Genomic DNA, 14,020 nt, shown 5'->3' with positions numbered 1-14,020 from the left:
TACATGTGAATACCCTCCCAGACAGCTTCCCATCACTTCCGAGACACTCATCAACCACACCGAGATGAACGCAATCGTCAATCCAGACGAGGACACCGAGTTGTGAGTACGACGACAGAGGCAGAGAGGGCCAGCCAGACAGCTGACAGCACCACCTCCGCTCCCAACGCTCAGCCACGACGCCCTTCGCAAGCACGGCATCATCCCTCCCAAAGCTCCTTCTCGCTCTCCCTCTCCCGAACTTCCCACAGCTTCCGAGCGTCGCCAAACAACTCTCCAGAATGCCTCGCTAGCCGACATCGACCGTCTTCTCGACTCCGAGGGAGATCGACGCACAGGTGCCGCGGGGGACGAGGAGGAGCGACTGCTACTCAACCTCAGGAGACAGCGCATGGAAGCTCTAGCGCGAGAGAGGAAATTGGGCCGCTTCGGAAGGGTGTACCCTATTTCACGACCGGACTATACACGAGAGGTAACAGAGGCTTCAAAGGTCGACCTGGAGGCAGATGCAGAGAGTGATGGTGAAGATGAGGAAGAGGACGATGGAAGGGCAGAGACTGGTGCTGGAACCATTGGGGGAAGCGAAACCAGCGCCAGCAACAATAAAAAGGAGCGCAAAGGAACAGGCGTAGTTTGTTTCCTCTACAAGGACAGTATCGAGGAGTGTCGCCTCCTTGCTGGATATCTAGATCAACTAGCTGCAAAGCACCCCGCGACCAAGTTTGTCTCCATCGTAGGGGATCAGTGCATTCCGAATTACCCAGACCGCAATTTGCCTACGCTGCTGGTGTATAGGAATGGAGAATTGCACAGACAGATCATTGGGCTGAGACCAGAGATTGGGTTGGATGGAATGAAGACAAAATGCGCAGGTGAGTAGACTAGCCTAGCCCTACCTTCTGTGGAAGCCCAATCTGCGCTGGCGCTGACCACCCCTGCTCTTCCCTCCAACTCTAGATATCGAGCTCCTCCTCACAGCAATAGGCGTAATCGACCCATCTACCGTCCCTGGCTCCACCTCGCAACTCGACGCCGATGAGAGGAGCAAGAGCGATGCACAACGTCAAGATCGCGCAGAAGTGGAAGACGAAGACGAGGGCTTTGGCGGAAACAATCGAAAGTACCAGAGACCGAGTGTGAGGAGTCAGGAGGATGAGGATGCTGATTTGGATTGGGACTTGTGAAGGTGCAGCTAAGGTCTATTTACAGAAGGCAATGACAATAATGACAAAAGGGAGAATATCCTCCCCCTTACAAGGTTTCCTCAGAAAGCCCCGCTAACAACAGCCAAACATGCCCTCGCGAGCTCAACCGCCTTCATCGGCTGATCGCGTTCCAGCCTCACACTACCGAGCACATTCGCCTCCCTTCCAATGAGTCCACCATACTCAAATCCAGCAGGCGCTCGAGGTATACTGCGCTCCAACTCGGGAGGGGCGACGAGGGTGGTGCCCACGCTGGAAGTTCCAACACGAAACGAAGAGAGCTCGCCTGGGAGGGAGAGAATGGAGCAGAGTTGCGCGTGCAGGGTGAAGAGGTGGGCGCGGGGGGAGCGCTGTGAGAGGGTCTTGAGCGTCAGCTCTTCTCCCCGTCCTTCTCCTTGCTCAGATGAGCTGGAGTAAAGTGCCGAAACGGCAGCAGAAGGGTCACTAGCTGTAGCCGCTGCGAGCGTCGACGGAATCAGCCGGAGGTCTAGCAGATGCGTCAGGATGACGTACATCTCCTCTTCTCTTATACGCGGGAAAGGCGCTCCGCCTTGCAGTAGTCCATCGGCCGTGTAGGCCTGCACAGCGGCGGCAGCTCGACGCAGCAGGTATGGTAAGGACAGAGCAGCCACTCGATGGTACCGCTGCTTTGCCTCTTGATCTTCGCTCTTCGACGCCGCACCGCGATCAGAGCAGATGAGAAACATCAAGTCGAGGCAGGCGAAAGAGAAGAGTTCCCGAGGGGAGGGCGGTAGCTCGAGAACGGTTCCGCCCTTCAGAGACGGGCTCACATCGTCCGCTCCCGCGATCGCCTTAGCAGACCAGGCCTGTGAAGCAGGCGGAGGCCCACGTTGAACAGCGCTGTCGTCGTAGAGTCGGCTGGCGCGCGCCAGAACAGTAGCGAACTGCTCAATTAGTGCAGATGGGGTCTTCCTGTCACCTAGTATAGGCCAGATGTTGACCTCAAAGGTAGAGAGCAGCAGAAGGTCGTATGCTTGGTCATCAAGCCGGTGAGGGTCAGCAGCATCGAGCTCGGTCAGGTGCGAGCAGTCGGCTTCGAGGGCCGCTTGATAGGTGGCAAGAAGATGTCTCCAGAGATCCTGGACGTGGCCTTCTTCCAACTGAACTAATTCGCTCTGCAAATACCTGCAGCACCTTTCAGTGATCCTGCACACAGCCAACGTGGCTTCTTGCCAAAGAGCGCGAGGCGCAGCCGCGCCGTCCTCGACAACGCGTCGACTAGGAGGAGGGCAGTCGTAGCGCAACTTGATGGGAATCAAAAGAGCAGCAAGCAGACTATTCAGAGCACCGGAAGCGTATATGTCCGCCGTTGTGTCCCACTTGCTGTACAGCTCTAGCGCATCTTGCACGGCAGACTTGTGGAGAGCAATATACGAGGACTGCTTGGCTCGAGGGTCGCCATCAGCCTGCTCGGGAACGCTAAAGGGAAGAGAGATACAGTCTGCAAAGTGTGTGAGGAGCTTAGAAGGCAGCTCGGGCACTTCCTTGAGGTCGAAAAGAGCCTCTCGACTTGCCGTTTGGACAGGTGTCCGATCGTCAACATCATTCAGTGTATGCGGCGAGGCACTGTACGTTGTGGCCAAGTGAAGTCGAGGGATGGCCTCGAGCTCGACTGGTTCTGACTGCAATTTGTAGAGCGGTCTGAAGGTCTCGATGTACGCTAGAAGATTCGCTTGTGAGAACACTGTAGCAGAGTCATGCAGAACGTCACCGATGTCCTTCCACGTCTGCCAAGCTGTACGCCAAGCTGCCATCGCAGCATCGCTTGCGCTCTGTTCCCCTTTCTCAGCCTGACTCTTCAACATCGCCTCGAAAGCACGCATCGAGGACTGTGAGATGGACGCAGGACCTGTCAGGAAAGCAGCCTTCACCTTTGCCAGTAGCTCCCCCCATAGCTCTCCAGCGTCGGGCGCAGAAAGAATACGTGTCTGTAGGAAGTCACCAAGAACGCCTCCGAGTTGCTGGAAGGCTACCACGCAGGTCTCCTCCCACTGCTTTGCAACTGCTGGAGGTGGTAGAGTATTGCTCATGGACGACGAAGTTCTCCGGTTCCTCGCCGCTGATACCGGCGTTTTTGGCGGCTGCGCGTCCGCCGCTGTTTGCTCATTTTGCCTAGCGCGAAGAGCCGAAGACGTCGAATGCTCCAGAAGAGGGAACAGTACCTCCCGCAGAGTCCTCGACCAGGCTTCAGGGCTCAGTACACTTCCGTGTGAAGCCAGGACACGGAACAGCCCGGAGACTGCGGCATCTCTGACTTCTGGTCTGGCATCCTTTGCGATCTCGCAGAATGCAAAGAGGAGCGCGAGCCAAAGCTGGGTGATATCTTGGTCCGACGAGGTCCCATCCGTGGGCGAACGGCTGGCAAGTTCGGCGGTGATTCCCCAGAGGGCGCTACCTGCCGTGAGGGCAACGTTGATGTCATCGGAGACAGCGAATCTTTGTAGAGCCTGGATGCTGAGCTCAATCTGAGAAAGGTTCAAGGCCGAGAGCAAGTCAGAGCAGACTATCTGGACGCTGGCAAATGCCGACTTGACGAGAGATTGAGCAGCAGGTCGACCAGGTAGGGAAGGCCTTTCGTCGATCTTCGACCCTGGTGCGGCTTGCGATCCATCACAAGCAGCGATTGCCACCTCGAAGATCGTCTCCCAGCCAAGCCTCAAGGCATGTCCGTATGTCTCGATGATCTTCCGCATCGTCTCTGTGCCAGCCTTACGGACATCGACATCTGACAGGGCTGTGCTACCCCCAAGGACCGACAGCGAATGCAACGGAGTGAAGATCTGCCGCTGGATGCGGACAGCCTCCGAGGTCGACTGTGAGGATCCGCTGCTGTCCTTTGTGGTAGCTTGAATGCCCATAGCTTCATACAGCATCTCTGCCAATACTTCGGCCGCCTGGACGCGAAGCGCTGCTCTGATCGAGGGATCTGCAGAGATGCTCAGCAGTTGCTGCGTGAGGCGGTCCCATCCTTGATTAGCTGGAGAAAGCGCCATCCGCTTCATATTTAGCCTAGCTACTGTCCTGGCATTGTCGAGAACCACCGACGCCGCCGTCACTGCAGCATTGCCTCCCTTGCTCATGCGCAACAATAGCGGCGCCTTGTTGGAGCCAGGCGATGCGACGGTACCAGCATCCCCGTCGGCAGTGGCTTTGCAGAAAGCGTCAACCAGGGTGCATAGCGCTTCGCCAAACGCTTGGAAGGCAGCGGTATCAAGGGCGAGGGAGTTGTCAAAGCATCTTCCTACTTCTTTGAGCATCGCTTCGTAATCCAGCCCGCTCAGCAGCTGCAACTTTCCCGTCTTTGAGTCTAGAGGCAGAGAAGCCAATGAAAAGCCAGGCTGGAACGTCGAGGGGGCCACACTGTGCTTGGAGGGACTGGTGACGACGGATGACTCTCTGCTCATAGCTGAACTATCTCGCCGTGCTGAAGCAGCACGCTTTGCAATTGCCCGCCGAAGTAAGTACTCGGCCTCGCAGATACCGGTGAGAACCGGCAGCCAGTGCTCATCGAGCAATCCCGACAGATAGACTGTGACGTGCGCCAAGACTCTCAGGGCAGCTAGATTTCGTTCTGACAGCACTGTCTTACTGTCGTCACTTCCTTCCTCGCTCGCTATAAGTATGGCTGTCGGAGCGGCAAGGTTTATCAGGGAATTCATGAAGCCGTCTCTTGCTTTGTCGACGCCTAGCACACCGCATGTGTTGGTCAGATTCCGCACAGCGGTCAATACCTCGCAGAAGATTGCGTCATCTGTCCTTGCCGACAAGAGCAGGAAGAAGGCAGTCCGCATCGGCTTGGCGGCCACAGTGACCATTGCTTGAGCTGTGACGACCTCTGCCTGTTGTGTCTCGCTAGAGAGGCTCCCGATCTCGAGGCGAGGCGGTGCTACGCCAGCTCGTCGAGGGCGAGAGTTGACAAAAGAGGAATATGCCGGCAAGACCGATTGGGCCAGGGACTGGGCGAGGTGTACAAGCGACTGCGAAGCTAGCAGGTAGACGTATGTGGGAGATGAAGGCGGCGGCTCTGCCTTCTCGAGCTGGTCAACAAATTGGATGCCAGGCGCTGAAGCGAGGCCCAGCGTAGCATTTTGAGATACGTCCGCACTACCTGTAGAGCTGAGAACCGCGTTGGCCATCCCAGCGGCTGCCTCATATAAGCCGAAGGTGCTGCTCTGCCGCCGGTCTGTGCTTGCCCTTGCACTTGAAGGTGGCGACCCATATGCATCTGACGCAGGATCAGCTCCAATCGCTTCTGGGGCTTCCGTGATCACCGCTTTCAAGGTCTGTACAAGGGTAGTGAAGACTCTTGCAGACGAGTCTTTGCCATCGAACCAGGTCCAGAGATTGCGAAGGAAGACACCTTCCGAACAAAGTGACCTCGTGACTTCCAATGCAATGATTCTCTGCCACTTCGGTGTTGGATGCTTGGGATCAGAACTCATGAAGCGCAGCAGTATGCTGACGAGGATTTCGACCTCTACCACCAGCTCTGAGCTAAATTGCCTGAGCAGGGCGAATAGCAGACGAGTGAACCGGAGGGTGACGGGAAAAGAAAGCTTTTCGCTGAGCGCCCTGATCAGCATCGGGCAGGTCGATCTCCGAAGAGTCAAGAGCAGTTCAGGATGTGATCTGACAAGACTTGCGTGGTTGACGAGGATCGACTCGATGAGCTCTAGAGTGAACGTCCGTGGCAGGGAAGACAGCTGCAGAAACTTTGCGGGCTCATCTTGGGCGAGGCCATTGAGATCGGAGAGGACACTGTATGCGTCTGCCGAGGAGGGAAAAAGAGTGACGGTCTCTGCTGCTGGAATCTCTACGGTCTGTACGGCCAACGGTGCAGCGACAGCGGCGTCCTCTCCACCCTCCTTGATACCGTCCAGCACTCTATCTTCCTCTGCAACCTTTTCAAAGACGACCATGACAGTCTGCCGCACTGTGGCAGCAGCAGTGGAGCTGACCACCTGAACTTTGCTGTCCTGCAGACGAAAGCAGAGGTGTAGTACGGACGAGAGTAGCGAGCCATGAATCGAAGGATAGGCCAAGAGGAGGGCGGAAAAGGTCTGAAGAAGCTTGAGCAGAAGCTCGACGTCTCCCTTGGCTGAGAGAGGAGAGAGCAGCTCTACAATCGGTGCAATTGCAGGCTGTATGGACAATAAGACCGACTCTGAGAATCAGCAATCACTTGCAAAGGAGATATTGGAGTTGGGCTCAGCTCGCTACTGACCTCTGGAACCACTCTCATAGCAATTATCCTCTGCAGCAGAGACACTCCCAATCCTGCCACCTTGAGGTGAGCCTTTGCATTGCAAGCCAGCACAATGGGTCTCAGCAGCAGATGTTCCTCAAGTATCTGCGTCGCGCCCGCATCAAAGGAGGCTTCCCTGCCATAAACGTCGCTCGCTGCACTCCGCCGGGGATCGCGCCTACACTTTGCCAATGTGCCATCAAAGTCGGCTCGTAAGCTGGCTAGTGCTGCATCCGCTGCGGTCTTGACCTCTGGTGAGCGCCGTCTGGATTCATTGGCTAGCGCTGTGAGATCGCTGAGGAGCAGCTGGGACATGGCTCTTCAGGGGGAGGTGGCCAGGCGAGAGCCGCTGGTGCCTGGCTCCGAGACGCAAGGGATGGGGGCGAAAGAGTTGAGCCCAGCCAAGAGGAGAAGCAGGCGTAGTGATGGTACTGGATGGTACAGCGTCTGAGGAGCAGATGAACTTGCGTGGGCGGGGCCGAGAATGACGAGCTGAGGACAGAGGGATACCATGATGGAACGCCTGGCCATCGGAGCGGAGCGTATTTGCTCTCGCCTCGCACCGGCCACCCCGCACGCCAGGCCAGTTGCTGTGCTTGGCTCGGCTCGGCGGCCAGTTCCGCGTGGCAGTCACGCAATCAGGGTCCACATCCACACAAGCACAAGTAGACGAAGAGGTGATGACCATGGCGTGTCTCCTCCACGAGATGCTCACTCCCAGTGCCCCGTTTCATAGCATGTCTAGACCGCCTCTGACTGGGACTTCGAGTTTGTTGCCGGGCGGGAAGGGGCATTGGTCACATTGACGCCGAGCACGCGATGGCGAAGACAAAGTGACACTTGAGTCAATAGCCTCACCGCCATTGGACGGGGGTAATGGCAACCAGCAATGGCCGCAAGGCATATAACACTGCCGCGGCAGTACACAAGACAAAGAGCAACGGGCCACCCTCCATTCCTTCTCCCCTCTGTATACATCACCGCTCCCACAGCACCGCCCAGAAGCTCACCAGAGGACTTTAGCGCACTACTCCCCCCCTCCTCCGTCTGTAGCCTGCCATGATCACTACCCACTTCTGGCAATCGGGCCAGCCAGACCGATTCTGTCGTCCAGCCGGTTCCGAGAGCTTTCGCCAGGTCTTGGCTCGCAAAGGTGGCGATACTCACTTTCAGCTCGCGAGTAACGCAATGGCACCCTCTTCCAGTCGCTTGACCATTGCCACTGCTCCAGCTGCCCACGGCTCTCACAACCACAACCACAATGGCCCGTCGCTTCCAGTGAGCAGTATCGAGAATGAGGAAGTACCTCGCCACACGGCGAGGAGCACTCGCAGAGGACGTTCGCCAACAAGGAGGCACCTTTGGGCCTATTCGCCTGAGCGAGCCCATGCCGAGGTACAGGAGGAACGAAGACAGAGCATCACCAGCCGCTTCGCTCCGGACGTCCAGCCAGCGTCATATCCTGAAACAGTGCCACCCCAAACTGCCAACGAAATACCGGTCTCCTCCCTGTCCCTCGACTCCCCAATCTCTGCCTTGTCATCCTCGTCCACACTGACGACCACACAATATGAAGCTCCCCCAGTCACAAACACCTCCTTGCCGATCCTCTCGCGACCTCCAGCTGCTCTCGCCTCGCATACCTCGCTCGAGTTGCGCGCTTGGCAAGCAGGAGAAGCCTTCGACGGAGAGCTGAGCTACCTGCGAGCAGCATCAATCACGTCAGACACACAGACAACAGGCGCAGGTCCTGCTGCTTTTGCACAGGTTCTCTATACTCGCTCGCACCTTCCCGAGCTTGATCTGCAGTCCAGATATCTGTGGCATGCGCTTCACTATTTTCGAGTGCAAGACAATGATTACGCCAAGGGGTACGCAGAGCGAGCGGGAAAAGCGCCTCGCTTCGACAGTGCCGTTGGTGTATGCCCATTCCTCGCAGCTACGTCCTCGTCCTCGTCATCAGCGCCCCACTCTACTCGAGACCCAAACTCCTCAGCGGCCATCATCTTCAAAACATTCAATTGGTCCTCTCTCCGACTCCCCCTCTCGCTCCAACACGAATGGTACGGCGTCACCTTTCGCTCCATCCGTCGCGCTGCCTCTGCCTCCCTCTCCCTGTACCAAGCCGACCGACTCTCACACGAGGAAGCCGTCTCTTCCGGTGGTCTCATCCTGTACTGGTACGGCCAACCCGATGCAGAAACGGGGGAGAATCTCGCGACGTGTATTTGGACTTCGAGAGAGGAAGCAAGGGAAGCGAGTAGGCTGCCAATGCACAAGGCGGCGAGGGACTTGGCGGTCGAGGCGTATGAGACGTTTGAATTGGAGAGATATAGGGTTGTTAAGAGGGAGGGGGAAAGCGGGATCAGAATTGAGCCGTGGAATTAGAGTGCAAAGAGGTGGCAGTCTGGTGGAGGTGATGAACGAACGAATCTCGAATGCCATGACAAGTTCAAAGAGGAGCGCAAGTTGTATTTTTATGACGAACAGCCCCAAAAGATAGTTTGAGACAAGTCTTGCTGTTCATCGAGACGAAGCAAAGCAATGCTCACGCGTTTGTGTGTGTTCTCTTTCGTACAACCGTATGGTCTGGCTCCATTCTCACGGCCTCTTGCCTTTGCGCCCAGCTGATCGCTACCTCGTCGCACCGCATCACCTCCTGTTCGGAGTGTTACACCGTTGCTTCAGCGCTCATGGCCCGACAAGCGAACCTGCAACCTATTCAGCCGATGCCTTTGTCATAGCCGGCCCTCGCAGCAAATTCCAGGGCTGTGAGCGTTCTCCACGGGACGGTGCCGTGCAGTGGGGATCGCTGAGCGATCAATCGACTCAAGGGCAGTGGGAATCTTTTGGAAAGCGGATGCGGCATAGAGACAGTGGCAATCCTGTCGACGTGCTCACAAACGGGGGTTGTCATCATCAAAAATCGACTGAATTCGGGAGCATATAACAGCCGCCACAGCACCTCTCGAAAAGAAATACAGCCTTTCGGCTTTCGACGATCACCTAAGTGTAGCGTCGCAGAAGTGAACGCGAGCTGGACTCGTCGCGACATTTGCAACGCTCCGCAAGTTCCCTTTCCTTTCTTTGGCACTTTGGAGACAGGTCAGACCAGCACACATCACACCATGCGATCCTTCCAGCTCCTCCTACTTTTCTTGCTCACCATATTTCTCAGCCTACACTTAGCAAGCGGCCTCGTCCTAGCCTCTCCAGCACGGAGCCGCAAGTGTCGTCGTGCTCTCTCCCTCTTCTCCCTGGAAAAGCGAGACGAGATACATGACAACGAGGGCGTTTCCAGCTCCTCTCTCCTCCCCCGTCTCTGGCGCAACGCCGAGCTGCCCGTCCCCCTCGGTCTGAACCGTCACCCTCCTGCTCTCCCCCCTCAACCGCCAAGTAGCAGCTGGGCAGGCGGGACAAGCAAGCACCTCCATCCTCCACCACCAACCGTCAGCTCAATCTTAGCAGGCAATCCCTCTGTAGCAAAGACGCGTAGAGAGAGGAAGCAAGAAGTGGCAGAAAAGAAGAAGCAGTATGAGAATATTAGAGCAGGACATGCATTTGTTGATATGATCTTGGATGAGTGTGGGAGTTGGTTGAAGAAGGATTTGCCTCCGAGGCCGAAGTCGAAGCCGAAGCGGGGGCGGGAGTCTAGTTCGTGGTCGGGATCTGGGTCTGGAGCAGTAGTAGGACTAGATCTGCAGCCGGATCGAAGAACTATATAGACGCCCTTGTTCGTGGAAGCGCTGACAACAACGTAGTCCAGATTCGATGAAGGTCCTGTTGAAAAGACATGAGCACTCGCAATGATGGATCATTTACATGTTGAAGAGCGTACACAGGAGCAATGTTTCTAGAGCTGATGCTATTCCTTGCCACCTTCCCAAAACACTCCGACCTCTACTTCAGAATTTGCCCCTCATCAGGTTTCCCACCATCTCCCTAGCCGTAATCCAGACCGTGGTGCCAAACGTTCCAAAGTCCAGGGTGGAGAAGAGTGTATCCGCGAGTCCAAAGGGGAGCATGGGTGGGATCCATCCCTGCGCTAGCTCCAGGGCCCAACACCCGTCTTCAGGCATCATGTACTGCTTCTTTGTACCCCTCTTCAGATGATGCACCGATCCCGGACCGTACACTTCCCGCTCGAGGGACGAGGGTAGAGCGGCATACTGTGTTCCGGTGAGGATATGGAAATAGTCATCGGCGGTATGTCGTCCAGTGTGTCCCTCTGTCCCTACTGGTGTTCCAAAGAAGATGAGATACTCGGTGATGGAGGCGTGCAGAATGAACATGGATCCCATAGCCCCACCGGCATTGTTAAACATCCACTCGTCCTCTTCGCCGATTGAATGGGCATTCATTGTTGGACCGGCTTTGGGGTCGAGCTTGAGCTGGGTGACAATGTCATCCATTAGAGCACGGGTGGAATTGTGCCCTGCGGCAACGGCCTTCTTGGTGATGGCGTGCACGGCTACTGGGTCAAAGACGTAGAAGCGCGACTGCCAGAAGCGAGAAAGAAGAGGTTCAAGCGAGACATCGTCAGCTTGGACATGAATGTATCGCAGAATTTCGACGAAAGAGGTATACTCACCACCACCCGATCCAAAGCGGAATACACCAGCGCTAGCACAAGGAACACAGTCGCCCAAGCCAGGAGCTTCTTCGGCCGCTTCGAAGGCGGAAGTGAAGTCTGTCTCGACCCTGCATTGGCAGACCGCGGCTTGTGCCGTGCTGGCGAGGAGACGCTGCTCTGTGCCATTTCTCCTGCTCGAATTGCACTTCAGTGACTGCCTTGGATTGGAAGCTGAATTGGTGCTCAGTCTACTGCCTGACACTTGCAGTAGTGGACCCAGGGTGTATGCGAGATTGCGGGAGAAAGCAGGCGGTATTGTGTTTCGTTGCGATTTGGAGGTTGATCGGAAGGAGGGGAATTCACCGGCTCGGAAAAAAGGAGGACGGAGCGGGGCAGCAAAGTCGAGTGGAGCGGACTTTGATGAGGCCTCGCTTGGAGGAACGAGGAACAGAGTCCAACACCACCACTGGAAATCGGGAAATAAGGCTGATCAGGGGACGATGGAAAGTGAGGATGGGCTGGGCCTGTACCACTTTACGGGGTCAATGTGACCAAGATGAGCTCCTACTCTACACTCCATCACATGTACCTCGCAGTCAGGCGAACAGGCACACATAAAGCGGGACCTGAGGCTTTGCAGTCACAGCAGTGCTCGGTCCTCGCAGTCCATAAATACCCGCTCCGCTCAGACCATGGCGACGAGGGAGCGTGGGTGGAGCAATGTGCTGCCTCGGATAACTCTCTAGCTTCAGCACTTGCCACTCTTGAGTCTGCCCTCTCCCATCAGGCCTCACCAACACCCGTCTCTCTCTAGCTCGTGAAAACTTTCCTGATCTCTGATCACTGATCACCCCATTCTGACTCTTCGGCATGAGCCACCTCACTCCCCCTTCTCCCGCCAGTCCTTCTCCTCCTCACCTGCTGAGACGCAAGCGCTCTTCAGCCAATGCCGCTCTCACCAGTCGGCCCTCGATGGTAGCACTCCGGATGGCCGCAAACAGCCAAGCACCTGCCGCCGATTACTCCGGGAGCGACGGGTCGGCCGCAATAGGCGTCGAGGGAGCTCTGGCTGGGATGAACATACAAGGTGCCGGAAGCTCAATCGAGGAACTCCCCTCTCTCCAGCGCCTCATCTTTGCCCACCTCCTGGTCAGCACCTCAGAAGACACTCCCGCCTCTTCAGAAAGTGCACCACCCTGTCAACTTTCCTGGGCCCTCTTCCAACCAGACCTCCTCGTCACCTCGTCAGGGACCGTCTATAAGCTAGGTAGAGACGAGTGGACGGCAATGCGAGATCCAGTAGAACGATTGAGGGGTTTGGTCAAGTCTGGCCAGACGCCACCGCCAGCACCGCCACCATCGCCGACGGGAGAGAGAAACGTATCGCAGAGCGAGGCGCTAGTACTTGGTAAGACGCTCTTAGGACTCGCACCGCCACGGAGGCTATACCGGACGAAGACTGCGAGCGGCTCCGAGTCGGTGCAGGCTTCTTGGCTCATTCTGCCGCCCGCTGATGGGGAAATGCTCGACAGGACCTTTGCCGATAGTACTAGCTCTCGCAAGGTGACCGACTTGATTACTTTAGTCGTTCAGTACTCCGCACACGAGGGAGCCGAAATACAAGCTGATCCAGCGGCTTCTCTTGCCCCTGCGCCAAGCCAAATTGAAGACGTTCTCAAGCTGGACCCGCAAGCATTAGCTGGCCAACCTTTAGGCAGTGATGACGCTGAAGGAAAGGGAGAAGAAATGTTGCGCAAAGTGCTGGAACTCTTCAGAGTATAGCACCTGGCATCAAAAGGGAAGTGACCGAAGGAAAAGGAATGGGTATTTAGGAGTTCTTGCGTCTGGTAATATATACACTTTACGATGGCACTGTCTGCCGTGCCTTGTCGGAGCGATCAGATGAGGATCGCTATCAGCAGGAGGAAGAAGAGTGCCTGTAGATCATCACAACATCTCTCTTTGTCAGAAGATTCGTCCTTGTTGACCCTCCACTACGTCTCGGAAGCGCACTCACCACAACTAACAACCACACGCACCACCCACCCAGTCTATCATCTCCCCTTCTCACCAGCTCATCCATCTTCCCCATTGCCCTCCCTAGCCTACCCTGTGTACTATCCACTTCCGAATCGAGTGCACCAATCAGCTCGACTTGCTCTGTGATCTCGTTGCCCATCGTGGAGGCTTGTGATTTGAGAGAGGTTAGGGTGCGACCGATTGTGGATAGGGTTGTGTCTTGCTGGGTCATCAGCAGCTAGAGGGTGTTGCAAGGACGGGATTCAGCTAAATTCAAGCGAGGTAGTCGTGCAAAATTGCAATGTTAGCAGAGGATCCTACTCACCTGTTGTTGCTCCTTCTCGAACGCCGTATTGTGGTCCTCGTCGTCGTGATCGTCGTCTATACCTATCGAGGAGTGCCCACCCCTGCGCTCCGCCCTGCCTCCCACTTGTACGCTGGCGGACCGTTGCAGTTTCTACAGACGACCATCACACAGCAAAGATGTCGTTGAGCTTGTCAGCTCACTCGCGCGTTCTACAGAGCTACGCTGACCCTTCCCTGCCCTCCTACTCACCTCGACCTCCGCCTCGCACACTCTCAGAAACTCCTCTCTCTTCCTCAGCTCACCCACATCAACTCCAAATCTCTCCGGACTCCTCTTGACCACCGCCACACTCTGTCTGACATCCTCTACGTCCTGCTGTAAGGCCTCAAGCGCATCATTGAGTCTATCTTGGGCGGTGATCAGCTCGCTTGATCCTGCAGCTGCTGAAGATGAGGAGGCGGAGGCGAGAGAATTGTAGGTCTCAGAAAGCTCCCGTGTGGCTGCGAGAGAGGAGCGGACGGTTGAGGCGAAAGTGTGAAATGGATCGGTTGCCATCCTCGTCGAGCGCTGTGAGGAGAGACCAGAGGTGGATTGCGGATGAGTAAGGAGTGGTACGAGGTGTTGGTTGGAATGGTGGGCGTGGAGGAGAT

General features: G+C 56.2%; 8 protein-coding genes across 8 annotated transcripts; 5 read left to right on the top strand and 3 right to left on the bottom strand.

The window, feature by feature from the left end:
- Nucleotides 1-64: 64 nt before the first annotated feature.
- On the top strand, nt 65-1,184 carry BCV69DRAFT_301405 (thioredoxin-like protein; the record flags this gene model as incomplete). The annotated part of the gene is made up of 3 exons (XM_025494557.1): nt 65-102; nt 175-872; nt 958-1,184. 3 exons carry the CDS (start codon nt 65-67, stop codon nt 1,182-1,184), a joined length of 963 nt encoding a protein of 320 aa, XP_025345428.1.
- On the bottom strand, nt 1,073-6,884 carry BCV69DRAFT_80150 (hypothetical protein). Its single transcript, XM_025495542.1, has 2 exons — nt 6,451-6,884; nt 1,073-6,367 (listed from the first exon to the last, which is right to left on the bottom strand). Exons 1-2 carry the CDS (start codon nt 6,784-6,786, stop codon nt 1,265-1,267), a joined length of 5,439 nt encoding a protein of 1,812 aa, XP_025345427.1. The 5' UTR covers nt 6,787-6,884; the 3' UTR covers nt 1,073-1,264.
- Nucleotides 6,885-7,119: 235 nt separating this feature from the next.
- Nucleotides 7,120-9,004, top strand: BCV69DRAFT_285241 (hypothetical protein). Its single transcript, XM_025493325.1, has one exon. It carries the CDS (start codon nt 7,531-7,533, stop codon nt 8,857-8,859), a length of 1,329 nt encoding a protein of 442 aa, XP_025345426.1. The 5' UTR covers nt 7,120-7,530; the 3' UTR covers nt 8,860-9,004.
- Nucleotides 9,005-9,008: 4 nt separating this feature from the next.
- Nucleotides 9,009-9,510, top strand: BCV69DRAFT_80114 (hypothetical protein). Its single transcript, XM_025495541.1, has one exon. It carries the CDS (start codon nt 9,056-9,058, stop codon nt 9,419-9,421), a length of 366 nt encoding a protein of 121 aa, XP_025345425.1. The 5' UTR covers nt 9,009-9,055; the 3' UTR covers nt 9,422-9,510.
- Nucleotides 9,511-10,304, top strand: BCV69DRAFT_80155 (hypothetical protein). The gene has a single exon (XM_025495543.1). The coding sequence runs from the start codon at nt 9,600-9,602 to the stop codon at nt 10,194-10,196; it is 597 nt and encodes a 198-aa protein (XP_025345424.1). The 5' UTR covers nt 9,511-9,599; the 3' UTR covers nt 10,197-10,304.
- Nucleotides 10,305-10,376: 72 nt separating this feature from the next.
- On the bottom strand, nt 10,377-11,230 carry BCV69DRAFT_279005 (C-8 sterol isomerase; the record flags this gene model as incomplete). The annotated part of the gene is made up of 2 exons (XM_025491223.1): nt 10,377-10,970; nt 11,063-11,230. 2 exons carry the CDS (start codon nt 11,228-11,230, stop codon nt 10,377-10,379), a joined length of 762 nt encoding a protein of 253 aa, XP_025345423.1.
- Nucleotides 11,231-11,914: 684 nt separating this feature from the next.
- Nucleotides 11,915-12,826, top strand: BCV69DRAFT_301401 (hypothetical protein; the record flags this gene model as incomplete). The annotated part of the gene is made up of 1 exon (XM_025494556.1): nt 11,915-12,826. One exon carries the CDS (start codon nt 11,915-11,917, stop codon nt 12,824-12,826), a length of 912 nt encoding a protein of 303 aa, XP_025345422.1.
- A 58-nt stretch (nt 12,827-12,884) lies between these two features.
- BCV69DRAFT_80086 (hypothetical protein) lies at nt 12,885-14,002 on the bottom strand. The gene is made up of 4 exons (XM_025495540.1): nt 13,620-14,002; nt 13,389-13,520; nt 13,062-13,301; nt 12,885-12,981 (listed from the first exon to the last, which is right to left on the bottom strand). Exons 1-4 carry the CDS (start codon nt 13,923-13,925, stop codon nt 12,943-12,945), a joined length of 717 nt encoding a protein of 238 aa, XP_025345421.1. The 5' UTR covers nt 13,926-14,002; the 3' UTR covers nt 12,885-12,942.
- Nucleotides 14,003-14,020: the final 18 nt, after the last annotated feature.

This window comes from Pseudomicrostroma glucosiphilum, assembly GCF_003144135.1.
Source record: "Pseudomicrostroma glucosiphilum strain MCA 4718 unplaced genomic scaffold BCV69scaffold_17, whole genome shotgun sequence".
Classification (NCBI taxonomy): domain Eukaryota; kingdom Fungi; phylum Basidiomycota; class Exobasidiomycetes; order Microstromatales; family Microstromataceae; genus Microstroma; species Microstroma glucosiphilum.
This window is presented reverse-complemented; position numbering and strand designations above follow the sequence as displayed.